This window comes from Tupaia chinensis, unplaced genomic scaffold (genome assembly GCF_000334495.1).
Source record: "Tupaia chinensis unplaced genomic scaffold, TupChi_1.0 Scaffold143602_1, whole genome shotgun sequence".
Lineage (NCBI taxonomy): Eukaryota > Metazoa > Chordata > Mammalia > Scandentia > Tupaiidae > Tupaia > Tupaia belangeri.
In genome coordinates, this window is record NW_006203448.1 from 655,606 (window position 1) to 673,735 (window position 18,130).

An 18,130-nucleotide genomic window follows, 5' to 3' on the forward strand; every position below is an offset into this window, starting at 1 on the left:
CCAGGCCCCGGCAGACCCCCCAGGAGTGGAGAGGTTCATGGCGGGGAAGACGTCATCTAGAAGGGCTGGCGAGCCCCACCAGAAAATCGGAACCTTCCCCGGGGCTCTGGAGCAAGGCCACCCCATCTACAGAGGATGACACACACTCGGGCTGAGCCTCGAGAAGGCTGCTGGGCCCTGCTGGAGGGTGTCGTGGGGCTCACGCAGCTGGGGTAGGGCTCCACCAAGTTGTGAGCAGGGAGGCCACCGCACCCCACCACAGATCCTGCCTCAGGCACACTCACTGGGCACTGGATAGCGGCGGTGGCAGGTGACCCAATTCCCACACCCAATTCGGCCCACATTCCTGTTGGCTCACACCTGTGGCTGCAAGGAGGTGCCCTACGACAGAGCGAGAGCAGAGGGAATGGCTGAATTTGAGCGAACATTCATCAGCCTGGCCATGAGGGTATGCGCCGAAAATGGGATCTGCCTCGTTAAAGCCCCACTCTGGGTGGCCTCCAAAACTCACAGTGAGCAAATCCTGCCACAGGGTTGCCAGCCTTGCACATAGCATGCTCGTCCAATTATACGGAAAGCCATGTGGCCCAAGACAAGGCTGCACTGAGCCAGGAGCTGGTCTGGAGCCCGGATGGAGAAGGCAAGTGCCTGGGCTAGGGAGGCCTGGAGAGACACATGCACAGGACACAGGGAGCAGATGCGGATGTGAAGATCTTCGGATCGCTCGTTACTGCCCACCGGGAAGCAGCCACCGTGCGGGAGGCGCTGAGCACCAAGTGACAGAGTGGCTTTGCCAGCTGACACAAGTGAGCCAGCGGCCTCAGTCACCCCAGCAGCAGGTGCTGCTTCTTCTCCACTGCAGAAGTCCAGCTGCGGCCCCAGCACTGAGCCAGGCAGACGTCCCAGCCCATGACCTGCCCACGACCCACGGTTGAAGGACAACAAGACAGCTCCGTCTGACCTTCCCCCCTGAAAACGAAGTGACTGATCCCATTCTGGATGTGAGAATGCCATTCCTGACCACAGGGCAGCAGCCAGGCCCCCACCGAAGGCTCCCAGAGCCTGAGTCCCCTGAGAAAGGTCACACAGGAAAACACTGACAGCAGAGGAGATATCACAGTGGGCCCAGGGGCATGTGTGCCATTGGACCTGTCATTCATAAGAGCAGCAGAGGCCACACTGAGGGATGACAAGCCTGTGAGGTCGGGGTCTTGGCCGTGCACGCCTAAGCCACCAAAGCCACGCAGTGCAGCATCCTGGGGCAGCTGCTGGGGCAGGTCAGAGGAGCAGCAGTCACAGGGCCCTCATTCCGCCGGCTGCCTGGGGATGCAGTGCTTCCCTGCCCTGCAGCTGTGTCCAGAGGCCTGGCTCCCAGACGGAGGACACCCCTAACCAAAGCCCAGCAAGAGCTCCATCTAGCCTGAAGATACGAGTACCCTGGTCTCTGTGGGCATCTCATGCTGAGAGACCAGCAAGGAGGAAAGGGTTAACTGTCCTGCAGGGGCAGCTCACAAGAGCACAAAACCCTGTGAGCCACGCATCGGGCCACACCACACCCTGTCCCATCCCGCATTCCTCGGGCCTTCTCTGGTCTGCCCCCAAGTCTGCTCCCACGCCCCTGGCAGGCCAACCCTCCTCCGAGCCTATTTCCTGGAGCCTTGACCTACAATCCAGCTCCTCCAGCCAGGAAGTATGGCTGGTCCCAGTCTGCCTCAGGACAGCTCCAGGCCAGACGCTCACAGACATGGCACCATAGATAGGCCCTGTTAGAACCTGGGGTGGGGCACAGCCGGCTGCAGACCCTTCAGCACGTTGACTCAGCAGGCAGCTGGCGGGCCATGGCAGACCAGGTCTCTGCAGCCAGCTGGGCTGCTCATGACCCCGCAACCATGCACATCACCGGCTCTCTGCGCTTGGGCCTCTGCACCTGCAAGGGCAGGTCAGGAGGCCTCGTCATGGTGGGCCAGACAGCACTAGGACTGCCTATCTTGGTGCCACCTCGCCTCCATGGCCACATCTCTAGTGTCCTCAGCACCGGTGGCAAGCTGCAGGGTGCCGGTTTGTAGCTTAGCTATGGGAAAATGGGCATGAGGCCCAAGCCTGCTGCCTACCCCGAATCCCAGCTCCAAAGCTCTGTGCATGGGGGAGGCAGTGTCGGGGGTGCGGGGGGCACTAGCTTTCCATGCTGAGGATCTGGTGCAGATACCACAGAACCAGAGAATGGAGGTATGGCACTGGTGGGGCAGGAGCTGTGGAGTGGGAGCAGGCGTGGCCTCCTCTCCTGTCTCCCTGCAGGTCCCGCCCGGAGGAGCAGAGCAGTCAGCACAGTCTCCACACCCGCTAAGGCACTAAGAGCAGCGGAAATGAATGAGGGTGAGCAGGGGAGGGAGAGGAGTGGGCCAGTGAGCGAATCAGTGGGAGGCTGAGAATGGATTGAAGTCTGAGCGAGCGCATGAATAACTGTGGGAGCGATGAGTGAACACACACATGCACGAGTAACTGCGGGGCCGAGGGGACAGAGCCCCTGGCAGAGCCGTAACGGGCCCTGCTGGCAGGCCCCACGGCCCACGGCCCGACGCCCGCAGCGTGGCGCACGCACCATGACGTTCAGGCCCTGGTTGGTGGGCCCCTGTGCCACGATGTACTCGATGCCGGTCTCGTAGACGTCCATGGGCCGCCGGTACTTGACCACAGTGCCCGCGATGTTGAAGTTCTTGGGGCTGTCCACCTTGTAGTTGCCATTGAAGAAGTAATAGCCAGCTTCATCTGCAAGAGCTGAGAAGACAAAGCCACCTGGTCACATAGGCCAGGCGGGCTGGCGGGGAGACAGGACAGGGAGTGGCACCACGGGCTTGGGGAATGGGGGCCAGCGCCGGTCCACCACCCTCCTGAGCACCCGAGATGGACGATCCCACATCCGGGGCACTAGACACTCTGTCTGGGTCGCCACATGGCCCTGGCCAGGGAAGGCCCCGTCAGCCCTAAAGTAAACAACCGAGGACTTGTCCGGACATGGAAAGATAGCTGGCCAGGGACCCGTCTGGCCTGTTCTTCCCAGTGTCCTGGAGGGGTCGAGGGGCTGCAAAGTGACAAGCTAGCCCTGTGACTGAGCCACCCGGCCTGGGCCAGGAGAGTCCTGGCCTGGGGAAGGTGCACAGGACAGCAGGGTCGGCCAGGAACAGGGGGCCGGCCTGGCTCTGCTACAGACACGCGGCCTGGCCCTGAGCGGGAGCCACCACCAACTCCCCACCTGGATCGGAAGGAAGAGACCTCAGTGCCCCTCTGGCCCCACCTGATTGGCACGGCACCCTGGCCTGGTGCGGCTGCTGTCCACTGGCCCTCCGGGAACCCTGGGCACTGACCCTGGTGCTCTCAGTGGGAACCCTGCTGTTCTGCTCTTGTGTGTGGCATGGTGTTACCCAGGGAGTCTGTCCCCACGCTTGGCTGGGGCCAAGAGACAGGGTGTGGATGGACACTCGCAGAGCCTGGCTGCAGCCCGATGGTCAAAAAGAGATGTGCACACAGGCCCCGGCAGCCCCACCCCCTCCCCCCAAGGGCTGGCCCGACTGCCCAGAGGCTGTGTGATTCTGGGGGAAGCTTGTCCTCCCCTGGGCTGCGGAGAGTGAACAGGGTGCCCGGCGCCTCCAGGGCCGGGAGCGGGAGGGAGGAGGTGGACTGGCACCCAGGGACACTCTGCCTTCCAAAGGGTGTCCTTCACGCCAGTTCCAGGAATCAGCCTGCAGGAGAGGAGGCGTCAGTGTCCAAAGTTCTGATGCAACACAGCAGAGGAGCCGGGAAGTCCGTTTATTATCGGACAGGCGCAGCAAGATGTGTGCGCTGGGAATGCGCTTCCGCCGTGAGGTCAGGGAGGAACGCGAGTGAGTCTGTCTGCGTGGCGGGGAGGCTGCCGGGGCCTGGTGGTCTCAGCCCTGCTTCCAGGTATGTGACCAGGGTTCAGTCGAAGCCCTGATCCAAAGCTGTTTCCTGACAGTAATGACCTTCCTTCTTGCGGCTTCCCCAGTACTCCGAGGCCGCCCTTGGTATTTCCACACGTCTGTTTAAGAACGAGTGCTCCGCAGCCAGCCCGAGAACACGGTGTTTCCTGGCCTTGTCACTCTCCAGCCAGCGAGCGACAGAGCCCCGGCCTGGCGCAAGGCCCAGCTCCATGCTCACTTGGCCAGCAGCAGCCGGGGTGGTGGGGCCTGGGGCCGGGGCCTGCCGTGCGCACATCTGCGGGGTGGAGGTGCTTAGACCCAGGGCCTGCATGGAAGGCAAGGGGGAGGGGGCTAGGCTGCCCCCGTCCACATCGGGGTGGGGCTCACCCCACTAGTCCCAGCTCTCAGGCAGCCATCCTGGGGTGCGTTGGGCACTGGCAGCTTTAAGGCCACACCTGTGTCTGAGAAGAGCTTCCCCGTACAGCCCACGTTCCCAGCCTGCCCAGCAAAGAACAGAGAGCAGGTACCAGCACCTGCCCACCTCGGCTCGGCGGACTCGGGCCCTCCTGAGAGTATAGACAGCACACAGCCAGGTCAGGACTCCAGCCTCACAGAGACCCTCTGCTCCCCTCCCTCACAACCCTGAACTGGCTCTGCTTTGGCCTCGGCACCTTAAGCGCCCACAAAGCACCCCGACTGCTGCCTGTGCCAGGCACTGCTGTGTCAGGGAGCTCACTCCCCGCTGTCAGGAGCCCTCGCTCCCCAGCAGCTCTGAGCACACCCACAGGAGTGAAGTGGGCTTCCCCGACCAGCACATAGCCGTGCAGCCAGCTCGAGCTCTGCTCCAGGACTGGGCGGCTCAGCCTAGCTCTGCTGCAGATGCCCTGAGTGACAGGCAAGGGGCCACCTCCAGCTTCCCCACCTGGATGTTGAGGAAGAGACCTCAGTGCCCCTTCTAGGGCCACATGGAGCGACCCTACGACCCTGGCCTGGCTGGCCTGGGCTGCAGGACCTCCCAGAACCACCCTGGGCGGGCTGGTTCAGTACTCTTGATGGGAGTGGTGACAGCCTGCCCTGCTGACCACGTGCCCCACTGGGTCCAGGTCATGCCACGTGCTCAGGCCGACCCTCCAGGGAAGAAAGCAGGGCCAGGTGTCCCTTCTCCACCACACAGAACTGAAAGCTCAGACTCTACGCACCCAGCACGTCGGCTGACTTCTTCCTCTCCACAATCTGGATGTCTCGGGCACCGGCTGGGATGTGGGTGACCAGAGAGTAACCTGGAGGCAGACAGGGACAGTGAGCACCAGCAGCCTGTCGCCGTGGCCTCAGAGCCCTGCAGTGAGCGATTTTACAAGGAGCAGCAAGGCCCAGCTCAATGGGAAAGTCAACCCTGGGGGGCTCCCAAGGCTGGGAGAAGCTCTGTAAGGGCTGACCCCCCCACCCCCAGCAGGTACATGGGGCTCCAAGGCCCCGTCCAAAGGCCCCGTGCTGCCCCAGAGCTGACCCACTGCTCCGGGAGCCATCCAGCTGGGATGTGCTCAGGGCTGCCTGCTCTGGCCCCCTAGAAGGTCACCACAGTCCACAGGGACCTCAGCCAGGCTGGAGTCACCAGCTTTCAGGCCCGCTTTGCACCATGGCGGGGCCCTTGCCTGCTTCCTCACCTGTACCCAGGAACAATGCCATCTGCCCTGGAAGACAGCTCCCTGGGTGCTGAGTGGGTAGCACTGTCAATTTTTAAAGTCCCTCTTGTCATAATATTATGTGGCCCTTGGAGCCATGTGCTGCACTCACAGGTGTTGGTGGGGGACTCAGAGCCCTGAGGATAGAACACCAGCTCCTGCTACCCCAGCACCGCCATCCCCAGCCCCAGTGCCAGGCCCCAGGTGACACATCAGTGGCTCAGAGATAATCATCGGATGCCGGTCAAGGGAGGAGGAGGTCATGGAATCCTTCAAACCTGAAAATAACCTAGGGGCTAGGTGCTGAGGAGGAGGGGTGAACCAGGCAGAAGAAGCAGGCCACTGCAGTAAACCCAGAATCCAAACGCCCCTGCCGGGGAAGGGGGCCATGTTCGGGGAGGCTCCTGTCCTCATCCCAGGGGAAGTAGAGGAGTCTCTGTGTCCACCAGCCCTGGGGCACCTGCTCCTTCTGCTGACCCCACCCACACCTTACAGGTCCCTAGAGACCCTGGGCTGTCGCCCACAGCCAGCAGTGCCCCGTCAATGTTCAGAAACAGGCTTTAGTGGGGACGGGGAGAGAGGAGCTGATTCGTAGTACTGGCCAATTCCCGTGGTGTAAACACTCTCAGAGGTTCATTTCGAGCTACCAGCTTGCCAGGGCTGTGGGGAGGAGGCCGCATGGTGAGCCGACTGCAGAATTAACTGGGATTGTTTTCATGTCGGCCTTGGCCCCCCAACCTGCGAGTGCCACAGGGGCCTGGCCCTGTTGGCTAGGTCTCTCTGTGGCCCCCACACATGGCATAGGAGCTGCTCTGGGGAGACCTGTGGTCTGAATGCTGGCGCTCCACCTCCACCCCTGAGCCCAGAAGGCTTGTGAACGGAAGAGGAAAGGCGAGGTCTCGGCCGTGCCCTCCCAGAGGAGGGCCTCGAAGTAGGAGCCTCTGCCCTGCCCTCCAGGCCTGGTGAGACACTTAACACACACATTCATACCTGCAGCCTTGCTGTGCCCAGCCTGGTCCTTCCTCAGCCCAAAACCCATCCCTGGGTCCCACGTCCAAGCCCCGCCCTCCTCAGCACCTCCTGCCGGACTGCGTCCCACCAACACACACTCCACAATGATCTCTCTTGTGGGGCGTGGGGGCAAAGGCTGTGCCCTTAGCCTCCCAGACACTGCCTTTAGGGTGCTGATGGCTGCGTCCACACTGCCCTACCAGGACCGGCTCTGGTCCAGACTTGTCCAGCCCTCCCTGGGGAACCTTGACCAGGCTTAAGTTTCCTCGTCTGCTAAGTGAGTTTTAGGCCCTGCCCTCCTCGGAAAGGATGTGACAACCCAGTGTAGTTTTGCTCACACTTCCGAGACTCAGAGATGTGTTCAGCTCAATGCGGAGCCCACGGGGACAGAGCCAAGTGCACACTGCAGGCCGGAGGCACCTGACTTTTTTTTTTTTTTTTGGGGGGGGGAGAGGTTTTTGCTATAGGGCATGTGCTCACCAGAAAGACAGAGAGAGGCAGAGAGACAGAAAGTGAGAAATAACCCCCCGGGGGGATGGCCACGCCACAATCCCTTCTCCTCCATTCTCCTCTCGGGATCTTGGGCACGCACTCACCTGGCATGAGTTTAAGCCACCGGGTCTAGGACTCGAACCACAGTTGGCTACATGGGAGTCAAGTGACATAGCCATTAGGCCAACTGCTGGTCCTAACACACTTGACTTTGAAAGAGGGAGCAAAGGGCTCGGAGTCAACCCCAGCTGACGAGGAGCCTCTGGAGTCCAGGTGCGGGATTCTGCCTCTGTCTTCCTGGTGAGCACATGCGCCCTATAGCAAAAGAATTCAAGCCCCAAATCCCGCATGCCAGAGTCTGATCCCACTCTAGTCTCGTGCCTCAGTGCCCTTTACAGCGTGGTAGTAGCACCTCTCCGCAGGCGCCTCGAACGTCGGTCCGGCCACATGCCCACGGGTGTGCAGCAGGTGGTCAAGGCAGAGGCCTTCCAGAACACCGAGCCAGCACACCTGGGCCGGATGAAAGCGCTGGCAGCCGAGGGAGGAAGGACCTGGCCTGTGGCTCCCAGGGGGCTGCAGGCAGGGCCTTACCGAGGTGAGTGTGCCCCTTGCGGTAGCTGCCCGTCACGTGGGTGCAGCTGCTCCCGTCCCCCTGGCAGATGCCGCACTTGTCCAGCGTGTGGGTGGAGAAGAGCACCCCGTCACAGCCGATGGGCTGCAAGGAGGGAGGGAGAGGGCCGCTGGGAGGGCGCGGCGCCCGGCCCGGGCCGCCACATCGCGGGTGAGCGGGCAGCCGGCACGGTGAGCCCCGCGGTACTTGGTACTTTTGCTACAATGTTTAACAACCTCACATTTTCCAGACACGCAAACCCCTCGCAGGTCGGCGAGCTTGCAGGACGTGCCGTCGCGGGCGGGGACCATGAGCTGCCGCTGGCCGTCCGCGGTGGTGCAGTGCAGGTCACACGGCTTGCTGGAGATGTGCACGTAGTCATCTGAGGGGCGAGGCAGGGCTGTCAGGGTGGCCAGGGGCTGCAGGCCCGAGAGACCGCCCTTCCTCCCATTGAGGCAACCCCTACGCAATTGGGAAGCCGGGCCTTGAGAGTAGAAGGGACCTGCCCGAGGTCTCGGTGGCCGAAATAGACCAAGATGCGGTCATCTGGCCAGCCCAGGCTCCAGGAGGTCCAGCCTCCGCCTGTTTCGGGGTCAGTGAGAGGGGAGTGAGAGGGCAGCTCCTGAGACCCACCAAGGAGTTCCTGCTCTGCAAGAGGTCTGAGCCGACGGGCACCCCAGCCCCGGCCCCATTTGCCCTGTTGCCGCAGCTACTCCTCTCCTCTCCTTCCCACGACAGAGCAAGAGGGAGAGAGCACGGCTCGCCGCGCCCCAGGCCCCCGCGGCACTGTCGGCCAGTCCCCGCTGTGGCCTTGGTTGCTGTCCACCATTGACCTCAGAGGCCAGGCCTGTAGGGAACTTGGCCCATAATCTGCCCTGGGGTGATGTCATGGGTCATGGTGGGGACAGGCTCTAGGCTGGGAGTCGGGAGATGTTCCAGAACATTCCTGGTTCTGCAGCTGACCGCCATGATCTTCCCCAAGGCTCCCACTCTGGGCCTCAGCTTCCCACCTGCCCACCTGTCGGATCTGGTCCTAATGCCAGAAGGGCCGCCCCCAACTCTGCTCCCTGCGATGTGAGTGCCCAGGGCCACAGTACCGGGATACAGAGGCTTCCACTGGTGCGTCCGCCCGTTGTACACGTGGGAGTCGAAGGAGGTGCACTGCTCCTCCCGGAAGCTCCTCCCGTCCGGCGGACACTCCTGGAAGAGGGAGCACAGGGGATGCCAACAGAGGCGTCTGTGTCCTGCTGAGCAGGGAGTGGCTTCAGCCCAGCCAGCCATGCAGGGCCGAGGCCCTGGCGGTGGCCTCTTGTCCCCTTGAGCCGTCTGCCTCGCTCTCCCACTCTCAGGAGGAACGTTGGCGAGCGGGAGGACCAGCTGTCCTGCAAAGCCGCCATGCTCTGGCCCGCCAGTCTCCCAGTCATCTCCCAACACCCAGGCCTCTGCCCAACATGAAAGGAGTGGGAACCAGCAGTTAGCATAATGGCTATATTGCCAGACTCCCACATAGTCGACCACGGTTCACGTCCCAGACCCGGTGGCTTAAAACTCACACCGGGCGCATGTGCATGCGTGCCCAAGATCCCAGGAGGAGAATGGAGGAGAAGGGATTGCGGCGTGACCATTCCCCCTGGGGGGTGATTTCTCGCTTTCTGTCTCTATGTCTCTCTCTGTCTGTTTGGTGAGCGCACGCACCCTATAGCAAAAACCTCTCAATAAATAAATAAATAAATAAATAGAAAGAAGAGGGGGCCACCTAGCCACCCTGCACCAGCACCAAGGCCCTCTACCCCAGGCAGACCCTGCCCGTGTGTCTGCAGGGACAGCCACAGCGCCTAGGCAGGGCCGGACACAGGCGGATGTGACTCCACAGAGGAGCCCAGTGCAGCAAGGAGAGCCCGGTCCAAGGCCCAGCTTAGTCAGGCCAGGCAGAACGTGGGCCCATCTTGCCCCAGAGCCCACCCAGGTCCGCCCAAACCCTGCTGTGCCACCCCAGTAGGGAGACCAAGGGAGGCCATGCCGGAAGCGGTGGCCACTGTCCTCCCTTCAGTCCCTGGCCCCCTGCACACACCCACAGATACACACCGCAGGGACGCCCCAGCAGTCCGCCTTCTGGGCCCAGACCCCAGCTGGGTGTCTCAGGCCCATGCCCTGGCAGGTGCCAGACAGGCATTTGGACTCAGAGTGGCTCGGTCCCATGGAGAGCTGCCTGAGGCCGGGCAGAGAGCACCTCCTCCCTGGCTGCCCTGTCCCCAGTATGCAGAGTGCCTCATGGGAGGAGCTGGGCGTAAGGAGTAGCCAGGGCGGGAACCAGCAGTTAGTGTAATGGCTTTGGCGCTGGACTCCCCCGTAGTCGACCATGGTTTACGTCCCGGACCCAGTGGCTTAAAACGTACGCCGGGCATGTGTGCATGTATGCCCAGGATCCCGAGAGGAGAATGGAGGAGAAGGGATTGCGGAGTGACCATCCCCTCTGGGGGGGGATTTCTCACTTTCTGTCTCTCTGTCTCTCTCTGTCTGTCTGGCGAGCGCATGCGCCCTATAGCAAAAACCTCTCAAAAAAAAAAAAAAAAAAGAGTAGCCAGGGCTGTTTTACAGGGGTGACGAGGCCTGGGACCGCTCGGGCCCCAGCAAGCGCCTGGGACACAGATGTGTGGAACATGGAGCTACAGCCTGAGGCCCCAAAGCGTGAGTCTGAACCTGAAGCCCACGGGGAGAGGTGAGTCTGCCTCTCACCAAGCTCTCTGTGGCCAAGGACCCTGCTCAGGGCTCTCCTTGCAGGGGCAGGCTCAGAACAGAATGTCAGGGGACCCCTGCGACCTGCCCAAGGAGGGAGGCCGGGCCTCACCTGCACTCCGCAGAGCTGGTACCGCTTGGATGTGCCCGTGCAGGTCCTGTTCCCGGCGCCTGTGACCGACTTCCTCCTGGCAGAAAGATATGGGCTCCGAGCAGGGCTGGAGTGAGAGCTGCAGGCCCCCACCCTGCCTCCAGGGTGGCCTCTGGGCTCCAGAAGCCCTTCTGACTGTTCCCACTCTACTCCCACAGTCAGCACAGCCAGGCCGGGGTGCTACCTTGCTGGCCCCCACCCCCAGCAGGCCACAGGTGTCAGTACACAGCCAACAGCAGCGAGCAGGTGCCAGGCCCAGTGCTGAAGCACGTGCTCGCACTGTCTGTGTGTCCTCAGAGCGGGGCTCAGACGCCCTCTTGCTGCAGAGGAGAGCTTAAAGTGACTTCCCCAAGGTCACACGGCCAGGAAGTAGCAGAGCAAGATTCCAACCAGGTCTGCCTGGCGGTGGAAGCTCTTAACCGCCGTGTCTATGCCTCTGTTTACTCAGAAAAGCAGGCCAGGTGGCTTTGGCCCCTCAGTGGCGGGGCCCTAGAGATGCATTCTGCTTCCTCCTGTAAAGGCCTCTGTTCCCCGGAGCACATGGACCCCAGTGCCCAACTGTGGGGCTCCCAGGGGAGCCCAAGCCTGTGCTGTCTCAAACTGAGACCCCACACACACACACACACACGCCGAGGAGCCACCAGGCTGAAGGCACCACTCCCTGGGCCGCCTCTCCTGGGGCTGCCCCCATGCCAGCCCTCGGGGTACATTCAACCCCACACCTCTGCTGCAGGCAGTGCCGCTCCTGGGACGTCACCCCACCCCCACAGCTGCGGGAGCACGCCGTCCACTTGGTCCACTCCCCCCACCAGTAGGCAGTGGCGTCGCTGTCCCCCTCCAGGCTGTTAGACGTCGGGCTGTTGTCCTGTAAAAGTCCCACAGGTTAGAGGAAGCCAGGGACGCCCACAGGACAGGCCTCTCACACCCCAGGGCACCTCTGTCACTCACAGGCCTGGCTCAGATCCCAGGGACTCAGAATGAGGGCCTCCCTGCGCACCCCTCTCAGCATGCGGGAGCGTGGCAAGCTCCTGGGGCCTCGCCTGCTATAACGAAGCTCGTGCTCTCCTGGCCTGCCACTTCTGCAGGACACAAGGTCACTTACGCTCAGGGAGCCAGGGTTCTTCGTTACCCGCCACACAGCCCCTCTGAGGGGAGCGACCCCCACACCCAGGCAAGTGACTCACCGTGGTCCCCAAAGACGCTGCACCCCCAGCCACGACTGCCACCAACAGCAAGGACCAGGCCTGGTGTGCGTGCCACCATCTGCCGTCCATCCTAGGAAGCAAGGCCATTGTCACCCAGACCAGGCCTGGCTCCTCTTACAGCTGACCAGGGCAGGCTTTGGGAAGACGCCATCACCCATGCCCTGAGCCTGGGGCTGTTTGGGATCAGCTGGCAGTGGGTGCCTGGCAGGCCCTGTTTGGGGGGCCCTAAGGCATCCATCTAGGCCCCTCCAGGAGGGGTGCAGCACGTGGTGAGAGGTGCCTGCCACAGCGTAAGGCCCAGAGTGTTGGCACGTGTGCTAGGTTTATGCACCCCTGTCCGAGAGCTTGGGGGAACTGGGCCACACTTCGCCTCTGGATACCGCACTCTCTGGAGAACGGCTGTGGAGGAAACCAGGGGCAGGGGCTCAGGCTCGAGGGAGGTGGGCATGAGGAGGGACGGCGCCTCGCTGGGAAAAAGGGCTGAGGACCTGGCCAGTGCGGCCTTGGCTGGAGCACCTGGGTGTAGCTGCATGGTGCTGGATGGTCAGGAGAAAGGATGGCCCTCCGCAGCCACTGCAGGGGCTTTGCCAGGCCCGTCCCCACCCCCTGCCTCAATTTCCCCTCTGCCCCCGTGGGGTTGGGCCCAGGTCTCCCTTCTCAGACGAGTGCCGATGGCTCAGCTGCCAGCACCACTGACCCCCAAGGGGGCAGAGCCCAGTCTGTGCCCACTCCCTCCCAAGAAAGAGGGAGCAGGGGAGAGGAGGGACAGCTTATGGCAGCCAGGCCGTGGCCCGGGGCCACAGGGCTGACCTCACTCCTGACAAACTGTCAGCTTCAACTTCAAACACCTGCCCAGATCAAATCGAATCCAGCCGCAGGGAGCTTCCAGCCCTCTGGACTCTCAGTCCTCCCCACCTGCTTTCCCAGGGTGAGCTGTCTGGAAGGGGAAGGCAGGGACCTGTCTGGCCCCTGTGCAGGACCTGTCTTGCCCTGAGTGTCACTTGGCAGCTAGCCAGAGGAGGGGTTTCGGGGTCCATAGCCTGGAAGCCAAAGAGGGGAGCCAGCTTATCCGGAGCTACACAGCAAGGTAGCCAACCAGCACCAGGCTCCAGAGCCAACAGGAGCTCATCCCAGACACCTGAGCAACTCCAAGGCGGGCAGGTCTAGAGGCTACCCCCACCCCTGCCGGCCCCGACACCAGCTCTGACCCCACTCTGTTCTCCCTCCCCAGCAGCCTGTCAAGCTCATTTCCCTGCCTAAGCACAGCGAATGTTTAGGCTCTACACCAACGACACCCTGGTCCCTGGACAGCCTAGAGCTGGGAGGTGAGCCCTCCCGCACCACCCCAGCACAGCAGCCCACCTGCCCCGGTCTCTCCCTGCACCCCAGTTACACACCAGCAGAGTCTCCAGCAGCCCCATTGGCTAGACAGTGCCCAGTGCCCGCCCGTGGGCTGAAGACAGGTGCCTCACACTTGGTTTTCATTAAGGATCCCAGACACTGCTGGCCCCGGGCCAGGCCAGCTCACGCGGGATCCCTCCCTCCCTGGGGTCCAAAAACAGCCACCAGCCAGCTCAGAGGCTTGCGGTGCCAGTGAGGGCTGCAGGCGCCAAGGCCAGCCGGCTGCAGGGCTACCTTGCCCCACTCTGCACCCTCCTCTGGTTACATAACGGCTCCCCAAGGGTTTGGGGGATGCCCCTGCCCCTGACCCAGCCCAGGCAGCTGGCTAGCTTGGGGCAGGCTGTCACTCATGTCCCCAAGGGGGCTGCAGCATGAGCAGGGACCAGGGCGAGGTGGCCTACCTGGCCCGGGGTCAGCAGGTTGTCCTCCCAGAGAACGGGGCACGGGCAGCAAGGGTGGGCAGCCCCAGGTGCGCTGAGCGGCACTAATGCAGAGACCAGAGGCTCGGCTCTGCTCTCCGTTCCCCTCCGCCCGGCCGCCTCCCTCTTTCACTTCAAAGAGCATCCAAGAGAGGGGTTCCCGGAGGGGCACAGCCCAGTGGCGGCTGGGCTCGGCTCCGGAGCGGCCGCCTTTATAGCTGTCAGGCAGACGGGGAGGAACTCACACTTCCCGCAGCCGCTCCCCCGCCCCGCCGCTGGGCCTGGCGCACACTTTAACCCGCTCTGCGCCTCTGGAGCCCGGCCAGGCAGCCCAGCTGCCTGCTGGCGGCGGGCCGGCTGGGGCGGCCGGGGAGCAACAGGACAACTGAGAGCGAGAAGCACGACCAGCCTTCCCTAGTCGCAACTGAGACCACAGCTCCGTGCCCAGGAGGAGCCACCGCTAGCTTGAGGTCCCAGGCAGGTGGCTGTTGCCCCAGCCCCTCCCCATCGACACATGCCTCACAGTGGGGCCTGCTCGTGCCCTCCTGAGACAGGGCTCTGGGCTGCAGACGGTGCCTGTGTGAGGGCCACATCGTACAGAGACCAAGCCAGCTCGAGAGGGAGACCAGGCTCCCAGCTCACCCGCAAGCCTCGGAAAGTTCTCCTGAGAAGCAGAGGCTTAAGCAGGTAGAGGGGCTGAGCGGAGCCAGCAGGGGTGCAGCCGAGGGCTCTGGGGAGGAGACAGATGTGCCCACGGCCTGCTGGCCAGACGGCTGGAGCGGCCAGCGCCGGTGGGGAGAGGTGCAGGGCACGGCAGATGTTCAGCACTAGCTTGGCAGGGCGCAGCGGCTAGGCTGGGCCGGGGCCAGCTGGGCAGCCCCTGGCAGGCCAGGCCTGGCGCTCTGGGCCTCTGTTCCTGCCGAGACAGAGCGCAGAGTGAACAGGTCATGCAGCGCGGCTGCAGCCCGAGCCCCACTGGGAACCATAGCCAGGCCCTGGGCTTTTCAAGACTGTCCCGAGGTAAGACCGGGCACCTGTCCCCTGCACGCCGGCCTCTAGGGAGGAAAACAGAGGTGACTCCGGCGAGGAGGGACCTTTGTAAGGTCACCTGAGCAATTTTGTCCATGCCCCTGCCTCCACACCACAGACAGCAGGGCCCGGACAACTCTTCTCTGCCCTCTTGTCCTCCTGCTAAAGGAACCGTGGTGACTGGGCTCCTTCAGCTGGCCCCGTGGGTGGCTGAGAGTTTCAGCCCCAGGAAGGTCCTGCCCTGGGTCTGACCACTGACTAGAAAGGTCAGGAACAAGAGCGACCAGTGATAATAGTAAAATCGAGCACACCCGCTACCTTAGATGAGTCCTGTCCTGCGCACCAAGGGCTACAAGGTTGGCATCTTTGCTAGCCCCATTTCACGGGGGAGCTGAGGCTCAGAGACTCTGAGTGACCTGCCCTGGGTCTCACGGTCACAGGAAGCAAACCTGGGACCCTAGCACCCTTGTTTACCATAGCCACTCTGCTGGAGGCTCTTTATGGGCGGTCCTTCCCCAGAGCCCACAGGAGGCCGGCCTCACCCACTCTCCCTGGGGTGCTGCTCCCGGTGTGAAGAGCAATGCGGGACCAAGGCTAGCCCTCCCCGTAGTCCGCTGAGCCAGGGCCGCACTGCCCCTGTGGTCAACATGCTGAGGACACGTGATAAAGCATACACCGGTTACCCCAGACCCTCGCATGCAGGCACACGCATGCTCATACATGTGCACATATGTGCATGAGCGCGCACACACACACAGTCCCCCATGGACTCACCACCCGCTCCTCCTCTCTGGCCCACCACCAGGGCTGGTCCTCCTGGCACAGCCCCCAGCCCTCCTGGCATTTCTGGCGCCCACAGCCAGACAGTGCTGGGGTGACTAATGGTTTCCCTTGGGAGGGACCCCACAGCTAACCAACACCAACACCCCCGGCATCTTCTCTTGGCTGGGCACAGGCTACAGCCTGATCTCCCGCAGCGATGTGACCTCCAAGTCCCTGCTGCCTGGGGCCACTCTTCCACCCGACCTCCAGGGCCCTCAGACTCAGTGCGGCTGCTCAGACTCGACCCAGCATCGCACTCAGGGGCCTGTGCTTGGGTTTATGCTCCTGGTGGCGTCCGAAAGTTCTTGCTCATGTTCTTTGAGCTTGTGCTCTGAGGAGTCTACGGGTCACAGAGCCCAGGCCACGCCCAGCCCTCCTCCCAACCCTCCAGAGCGGTCCTCCACCACCAGCTCCCGGTGCCTCCCCTGTGACCACGGCTGCCGCCTCTGCCCTGGTGGAGGCCTAGGTGTGAGTGCAGGGAGATGGGGCCCCACCAGTCTCAGGTGGGCCTGGGCACTGGGTGGGAGAGCGTTCGCCCAGAGCGTCCCCGTGCCCAGGGGATGTGGCTCAAAACAGCCAATAAGAGGTCAAGGGAGACACCGCTGGGAAGGAGAGAAGACTTCCTGCTCTCTGAAAGGGTGCCACGCACCGAGTCCCTCAGAGGTCCCTTGGCCGGCCCTGGGGGCCATCGCATCCCTGGCCCCATCCCTCCCCACTCAGGCTGCCTAGGGCCTGGAGTCCTGCAGAGTCCTGGAAAGATCCCCTTCCAAAGTCCAGCTGTCCCTGCCGCCCCTCTCAGAAGCTGCCCTTGGGGCCATCTCGACAGCACGCCCCCCCCCCAGCGCCGCACGTCGGGGCTCCTCAGGTCGTCTCTTCTGGGAAGCCCCTCGGAGCCCTGCACTTTGTGTGGCTTCTCAAGTTTTCCACCTGCAGCTGGAACCTATGTCTGGCACAGCAGGTGCCCCCAGGTGAAGGGCCGCCTGGCAACTCCCAATGCCAGGACTCTTAGTCCTCCCTTGAGGATATGCTGCGGTCCTGGAGCCAGAGGTGCCTGCCTTTAGGAGATTCCTACACACGCCAGGTGGCCCTTCACCTGAGGGTCCCAGCTCCTGAATTGGAGCAGGAAACAGAAAGCAGAGGCGAGGGGTGAGGGGGTGGTGAGGCAGGCCAGAGCCGCAGGGGACTAGGACGTGGGAGAAGCTTTGCAGGTTCACTACGCAGCTGGGGCCGAACCACCATCGTGCAGGAGCTCGGCCTGTCCTGCACCTCAGGCCCCGAGTCCTCCAACAGGCCCGGCCTCCTGGTCTATTGCCCGAGGTCAGTTGTGCGGGTCCACACCAGACCCGGGTGTGGCCACCTCCCTCCCCACTCCAGCAGCCCAAGACCCTATCTTGGACAGCAGGACTCTCAGAGGTGTCACCTGAAAGCCAGTGATGGACAAATCTCTGCTCCCAGCAGCCCCTCAGTGGCTTAGCCCCCTTCCCTAACCCTTGACAATCACAAGACTGTGACCTCCTGAGAGAGCCCTGGAGCAGGGACATCACTGGGCAGTGGTCACCCATCCAGGGGGCGCTTCCTCCTACACGGCCCTGCCACCCACAGCTGGGCACCCACAGGGCCCACAGAGGCTCACAGGAAACAGCTGTGTCCTAGGTGGCTGTGAAGACAGCCCTGCTTGGGACCAGCAGTTAGCGTAATGGCTATGTTGCTGGACTCCCATGTAGTTGACCACAGTTCGAGTTCCAGACCCAGTGGCTTAAAACTCATGCTGGGCGCATGTGCGTGCATGCCCAAGATCCTGAGAGGAGAATGGAGGAGAAGGGATTACGGTGTGGCCATCCCCCTGGGGGGTGATTTCTCACTTTCTATCTCTCTGTCTCTTTGTCTGTCTGGCGAGTGCACGCTCCCTATAGCAAAAACCTCTCCAAAAAAAAAAAAAAGACAACCCTGCTTCATCTGCTCTGCAGCCAGGCTCCATGGGTTCAAGCCCAGCTCCTCTCTTCCTCACGATGACTTTGGGCAAGAACTGAAACCTCTCTGTGCTCCTGGCCCGGCCTATGAAGGGGGCAGCGAGATGCCTCCGCCCCGGGCTGCAGGGCAGCATCACTGAGTGCTTACAGCACGGGGCCCAGAACGGTGCTGGCACAGCGTGGGGCAGTACGAGGCTGTGCCCACAGCTGACCAGGGGACGCTGGGCCAAGAGTTCCAACACACTGTTTACTCAACCCCAACGATCCACACCAGGTAGCGTTGTCATGTCCAAACAGGACTAGGCAGAGGCCAAGGTTGGGGCCGAGCCTGTCCGAGGCCAGAGCAAGTCCCTCAGGCCCCTCAACACCAAGCCGGGACAGGTACACCTGGGTTCCCAGCCCAGCGAGAGTAGCAGGGTATGACCGAGCACAGCTGGGGGTGTGTGGCACCAGCCCGGCGAGAGTAGCGGGGTGCGTGACCGAGCACAGTCGGGTATGTCATACCAGCCCTGGGACCCCCGGGATCGGGGGGACCTCAAGTAAGGAGTGCCCAGCTCACACAGGGCACATGTGTGGGTGGAGACAAGAGGCTGGGCCAGAGAGGACACAGGCCTCCAGGGGGCGGCAGCCTCTGGCCACCCTGGCCACTCCCCCCGCCCCCGGCCCG

The 18,130-nt window shown here is 62.8% G+C and overlaps 3 protein-coding genes across 6 annotated transcripts in view; 1 reads left to right on the top strand and 2 right to left on the bottom strand.

Moving 5' to 3' along the window:
• ADAMTSL2 (ADAMTS like 2) overlaps nt 1-13,855 on the bottom strand; it is a 34,211-nt gene extending 20,356 nt beyond the window's left edge. For 2 of the 4 annotated variants that reach the window (XM_027766608.1, XM_006164271.3), the window contains exons 1-9: nt 13,625-13,854; nt 11,802-11,892; nt 11,340-11,482; nt 10,579-10,654; nt 8,828-8,930; nt 7,967-8,112; nt 7,712-7,835; nt 5,135-5,215; nt 2,600-2,775 (exon numbers count right to left, since the gene is read on the bottom strand). In XM_027766608.1, coding sequence (XP_027622409.1) covers nt 2,600-2,775; nt 5,135-5,215; nt 7,712-7,835; nt 7,967-8,112; nt 8,828-8,930; nt 10,579-10,654; nt 11,340-11,482; nt 11,802-11,891 — 939 coding nt within the window. In that variant the 5' untranslated portion in view covers nt 11,892; nt 13,625-13,854. Of the gene's footprint in view, nt 1-2,599; nt 2,776-5,134; nt 5,216-7,711; nt 7,836-7,966; nt 8,113-8,827; nt 8,931-10,578; nt 10,655-11,339; nt 11,483-11,801; nt 11,893-13,624 lie in introns of all 4 variants that reach the window. The other 2 variants (XM_027766609.1, XM_006164274.3) reach the window with 2 other exon arrangements.
• Nucleotides 7-1,869, bottom strand: LOC114005264 (uncharacterized). Its single transcript, XM_027766610.1, has 2 exons — nt 512-1,869; nt 7-381 (listed from the first exon to the last, which is right to left on the bottom strand). The coding sequence occupies exons 1-2, from the start codon at nt 1,012-1,014 to the stop codon at nt 57-59; spliced, it is 828 nt and encodes a 275-aa protein (XP_027622411.1). The 5' UTR covers nt 1,015-1,869; the 3' UTR covers nt 7-56.
• Nucleotides 2,785-18,130, top strand: part of MYMK (myomaker, myoblast fusion factor) — a 31,312-nt gene continuing 15,966 nt past the window's right edge. The window contains exon 1 of the mRNA XM_014582460.2: nt 2,785-3,939. Coding sequence (XP_014437946.2) covers nt 3,410-3,939 — 530 coding nt within the window. The 5' untranslated portion in view covers nt 2,785-3,409. The remainder of the gene's footprint in view (nt 3,940-18,130) is intronic.

Coding starts and splice junctions, on each gene's coding strand:
- LOC114005264 (XM_027766610.1), bottom strand. CDS start 1,014: ATGGCATTCTCACATCCAGAATGGGATCAGTCACTTCGTTTTCAGGGG. Junction 382..511: donor TGTGGCAGGATTTGCTCACT/GTGAGTTTTGGA, acceptor GCTCTGTCGTAG/GGCACCTCCTTGCAGCCACA.